Raw genomic sequence first — 5,640 nt, forward strand, 5'->3', positions numbered from 1 at the left:
GGGAGATCACTCCGTGGCTCTGTCGTCGAGATATAGGTTACGTCACGGTAGGGAGGTAGGGATATTTGAATCTTTTGTTTTTGGGCTACAAAGATGGGTGTAGGTATTGTATATGCATACTAAAGTTATGGTAAGTATTACATCATGAATATTAGTTTTACTTCAAAAACCTCAAATTAATCCATAACAAGTTAATCGTTTGCCGCATACATCTCAAATTAGTTTAAATCCCGGTTATACCTTAATATCTAAATTATGCAGTGTAGACGATATTATAGAACAGGATATTGAAACGTTATATTTTATAAGATATTTTTCGTTCTGTTTGTAATGCTGTAGAATGTAAATGTAGAACAGTATATATTTTCAGAATTCTATAAAAATGCTTTTCTTAAAAAACACAAAATCCAACCACATAACAACATATTATTGTAAACCAGGTCAAATTTCTTGAAAATGCTGCCATCCCAGAAACATTACCGTTCGTCCTGCACGAACGTTTTTGTGTTGTTGTATAAATCTTTGTTTTGTGATGCGGAATTTGAAAACGAAAAGAAAAACAATACGCAAAAGAGGTCATTATTTTCAATGCCATCGCTCGGTATCGAATTTGGTTATTTCTAGATTTGCATATTAAGCCGTTTTTTGTGTGTCGTTAATTACATGCTTTCAATAATACAAAATACAGTTGATTTGTAAGGGTTGATTTGTAAGGGTTGGAAACCTTTTGATACATGTTTAGCTTTCACGGACACTCTTATTTACACTTTTATGACATTTTTATGCTGTTAGGATAAAATTAGATATATTCTGCCTGTGTGACACTGGATTATAATTTCCCTGATATTTTTAGAAAACCATTGAAATTCACTATTCATTACAATGTCTAAAACTTCTCGTGATAATTAAAAAAAATGTTTTGACGTTATCAAAGCATTTTCAAGAGTAAGTTAATTTGACGTTTCGTTCATTAACATTCAATTACGAATTCATTTCAATTTCAGATGAAGAAATTCGAGATGTAATTTCAGAATCAGATGTTCGCAGGACTTATGAACATCGAGAACAGACTGATACTCTCAAAAAGGCTATAGACAAAAAGGGGTCAGAAATACAGGAAACTGTCCGTGCTTCAGGTCAAGAGGGCGTTTCAAAGGTACAGAAATCAATGGAAGTAGTTGAAAACAAATCAGATTTGAAATATGCCCAAATTAAGCATAATAATGTAGCATTATATCAGGAAGCAGAAGAAATCAATGAACATGGTAGAAAAATGGTTATGAAAGAAAGTGCTAAGGTAAAACAAGCCGTAGACTGTCATCGCCTAGAGACTACTGCCTCTACGACACAGTTAGAAAAAGCCGTCAAAACTGCAGAGCAGACAATCATTGAAACTTTGAACTGCGTGATACGAAAACTTGACAAACAGTCACAGGCGTTAGATGAACAGTCGATGAAAATCGGTGAACTATCAGAGAAAGTTGATGAACAGTCACTGCGAACTAGGGAACAGACACAGAAACTTGACGAACAGTCACGGACGTTAGCTGAACAGTCGATGAAAATCGGTAAACTATCACAGAAAGTTGTTAAACAGTCACAGACGTTAGATAAACAGTCAATGAAAATAGACAAACTGTCACAGAATGCTAATGAACAATCACAAATAGTTTCGGAACTATCACAGAAAGTTGAATCAGTCTCACTTAGAACTAAAAAATTGCGAAAGGCAGTTTATGCTAGTCGACGTTATTAAAGCAACAAAGAAATTATCAAGCGAGAAATGATGATATAGGAAACAATTTGCCCGTTATGTAATATGGTAGAAGACATAGAAGAGACAACTGGCGTTAGATTGCACATATATTTTTATTTTTATTTTTTAACTATTGCAGTGATAATATTCCTTTCGGACATAGATACATATCAGCTTATACATGAGCCATAAATGGTATAATTTAAAACATTTTGCCTTTGATAAATGCAGTAGTTATAATATGACTATTTACATATCCTACATGACATCGTTCATAGACTAAAAGAATATCTCAACCCCTTGGGGGTGAGATAGTGGAATCTCAACTCGAGAGGAAAGATTCTTTAGTTGCAAGTCCAGGGTGAGAGAAATTTATTTCTACCACCCTTCATAGGCGTGTCTCCCTTTTAAACCGGAAACGATTAGCACGTGTTCAATTGTGACGTTATTGAAATGTGTCACCGGTAATTGTAACGTCATCGAAAGTGTCATACCCCACATGTACTTTTTATACAAACATGGCAGACTACTGTCGGTAGAGTTGTGACTGAAATAATAGGATGGGAGAAAAATAATCATCCTCTACCTTGAAGGTGTGACAGAGAAATCTCCAACCCTTGGGTTGATGTTTTCTGGTTGTATAACCCGAGGCTCTGCCTGACTCAAACCCTCGGGTTGGAGATTTCTCTATCACACCCTCAAGGTTGGGGAAGATCTATTAGTCAAACCCCAGGAGGAGATAGCCTCGTGCAGTCTGGCGCGATCTAAGTCATAATAACAGCATGACGTCACGTCATCAATGCATTTACGTCAAGTCAACAGTAGCAGATCCTGAAAGACAACTCTAGATATGTTGGAAAAACATGCAATCACCGCTTGGACGGCGGATTTGTAAGTGAAACAGGATGAGGGGAAAAAAAACATCATCCCCTACCTTGAAGGTGTGACAATCGAGAAAATCATCCCTCGGGTTGGAGATTTCTCTGTCACACTCTCAAAGTAGGGGAAGATTATATTAATTAGCCTTAGGGGCTGTATAATCATACTATGATTTTTTTTTGTCATATAATACACAATTATTAATAAGCTAGTACAACTTGAAAATTATAAGCATTAACGCTTGGTTGAATACTAGTATGTTGAATAGAAATTAACACGGATATGGCGCGTGACGGGCGGAAATGGGTCGGTCGGGATATGAGCTATGAACATTTAGCAGTCTCACGCAAAAATATGTGATAATGGACTCTATCAACTTACTATAGCTGTCACAGTGTAGAGACTTTTGGTATTGATAAATCAGAACGATACCTTCTGTTTGTTGTCTCTGATTTGTTGAATACATCAAATAATTCATTTACAGTATGTATGTTAACTATACAACAAAACATGGTATCATTGTCTTTCACCCTACAGCTGTTCTCATTGTTCATTAAAAATAGCAAATACAATAAGCTTTCCTGCTATTAACCGATATTAGGTAATTATTCAATTTGATGAAATTGCGACTCAGTCGATCTAACGATGACAAACTTCAGCAATGTATTTTTCTGCTTGAGCTTTTTCTTAAACAAGAAGAACAATGATTTTGAAATGGAATAACTACTTATTGTTTTGTATATGAACAGTTCATCATGACTCGTTGTCCCATATTTAATCTTCGATTATAAGAGTAAAGAGAGGATTCCACAGAAGCTGCCTCATCAGGCACTATCTACTTGTCCTCCTACGTCCTTACATGTTTTCATGCGTGTAATCTCTTTTGTATTGGGATTATGGAGCCCCCACAACTGCACCTGTTCCATAGTGCCACCTCACTTGAATCTAACTACACAGACACCTGAGCACCCATTAAGCATGGGACGATCACAGGGCCATATCAAGGTCAGTTTAGCTGGTGTTGTTTGTTGTGGAATGCAACAGGAGGCAGGCAAGCAAGGTTTTGTGATCTAAAAAGAAGGATTTTAATTCGTAACTTTGTTTACAGCAAATAAGCATTAAGCGACGAGTAGATAGATATGTGTAATTTGTCCAAGGTACTCAGTAATGCCTGATCGATCGAAGTTATTCCATATTGATGTCATTATTTGTCAAACCTTTCTTTCTTTTGCATTGTTTTCCATATATGAGTACTTCATAGTCACGCTTGGTATAGGGTCGTCATGCGCTATATAAACGTTTCATTGGTAAACTGTTAACTTTGTACATGTATGTTGTATCAAAACTGTTAATAAAAATATCAAAAAAAAGCATTGCTTTGTGCAGTTTCTAAATTCTTAATATGTGCTTTATATACTATATATATGCCCAATAAGTAACTGGCAAAACTTAATACAACACCTACATTATGATAGAAGACATATCCCCAATATTACCATGACGAATCGGTGAATAAGTCACTGGTATTATAAACATAATGGCCATATACATGCAGGACATGACACAGGAACATGAAAATTCAGAGAATGAATGTGAAATGTTTTTGATGTGTAGGGGTTGGTATTAGACGGGTCAGGTGTAAGATAGACAACCAGTTTAAACGCCTGCTATTTAATAGTGTACATAAATGTAGCATGTAGTCGTACACATAGTGAACATGACGTTGAAACAAGCATCAATTTTCCCTAAATAAAATGATCCGAATTTGCTTATTTATTCAAAGATATTTTTTTATTTCTAAAAAATCAAAAGGATTGGGCAGATGTTCTGACAACTTACAAAGCGACCTCCCGGGTTATTGGACACTCTTAAGAACGTGGTTTGTAAACAAATATGGATCTATCATCTACGGAGCAAATTATTCATACGGAAAACCAAACCATGTATTAATTATTCAACATATTGTAAGAAGTAGTACATTGTAACCTTTTGTGCTATTAATGTCCGAATTATTCAATAATTGTTTAAGTCGAGTATTGTATGCGGTCAGATTGGTCAAAGGTAGGAATATTTAAAAATGTGCTTGTGATACAAATAAATACAGGCAACACGGCTTAGTGTGTTAGCTCTCCTATATCAAATGTATTTGTTTACTATACATTGTTGAAAAACAGATGATTAAATCGGTAAGAAATATATTTGTAACGAATGTACGACGATGGGTTAAGTCTGGATTCAGGACGCGCGACGCAATATTTGCTTTCGATAGTGTCATTCAGAATTCAAATGGAGAATGATTATGTTATGAAGTAAATAAATAAATCATGGGTTGTTAGTAATTCATAACGAAGAATTTGAAAATCTCAACAGAAACAATTAGATCGTAAATGGAGATGTATAATTTGGGAATGTTATATGCAGCGTCATTTTTTCAATATCATTGGTATTCACTTATATTTACATTCTGTATGCTTAGACCCATTGACAAAAATTACATTCATAAATGCATAACACAGGTGTTCATAGAATCTCAGCACGTGGGAACTGATAGTAACCTGATCACACTGCGTAGTAATACACTACAAAAACTACTCACTCGGAACGACCGACCTAGATGCTTAATTCTTACATCTTAAAATATTATTGAACTGTGCTTTGTGAAATATCCACGTATTCACGTGTCCTGTGCTACAAATAAACATTGAATATGGAACTACATTTTGTTGTGTTATTGTTGTTGACGGTTGCTAAGATCTCTCACGATAGTGTCACATTTCCCCGCGAAAAAACACTGTTCTCGCCACTGCGTTGCACCCGTGTATAAGCAGGAACAAACCCTGTTTATTTGTTTTATTCGTTGTTATATCGATCCACTGAAAGGATTCGTCAATGTAAATATAAGGAATGATATTTATTTTTTCAACATTTATGAGGTCATAACAACAATGGGTTTTTGGACATATTTTACATGAATCGCTAACGCGATTCATTCAATATGTCCATAA

The 5,640-nt window shown here is 35.3% G+C and overlaps 1 protein-coding gene across 1 annotated transcript in view; it reads left to right on the forward strand.

Annotated features, from left to right (window-relative positions):
- Positions 1–4,005, forward strand: part of LOC110443919 — an 11,575-nt gene extending 7,570 nt beyond the window's left edge. Inside the window, exon 3 of the mRNA XM_021488380.1 lies at positions 1,005–4,005. Within this exon, the coding sequence (XP_021344055.1) occupies positions 1,005–1,756 (752 nt within the window). The 3' untranslated portion in view covers positions 1,757–4,005. The remainder of the gene's footprint in view (positions 1–1,004) is intronic.
- The last annotated feature ends 1,635 nt before the right edge of the window (positions 4,006–5,640 follow it).

Source organism: Mizuhopecten yessoensis, unplaced genomic scaffold (assembly GCF_002113885.1).
Source record: "Mizuhopecten yessoensis strain PY_sf001 unplaced genomic scaffold, ASM211388v2 scaffold716361, whole genome shotgun sequence".
NCBI lineage: Eukaryota > Metazoa > Mollusca > Bivalvia > Pectinida > Pectinidae > Mizuhopecten > Mizuhopecten yessoensis.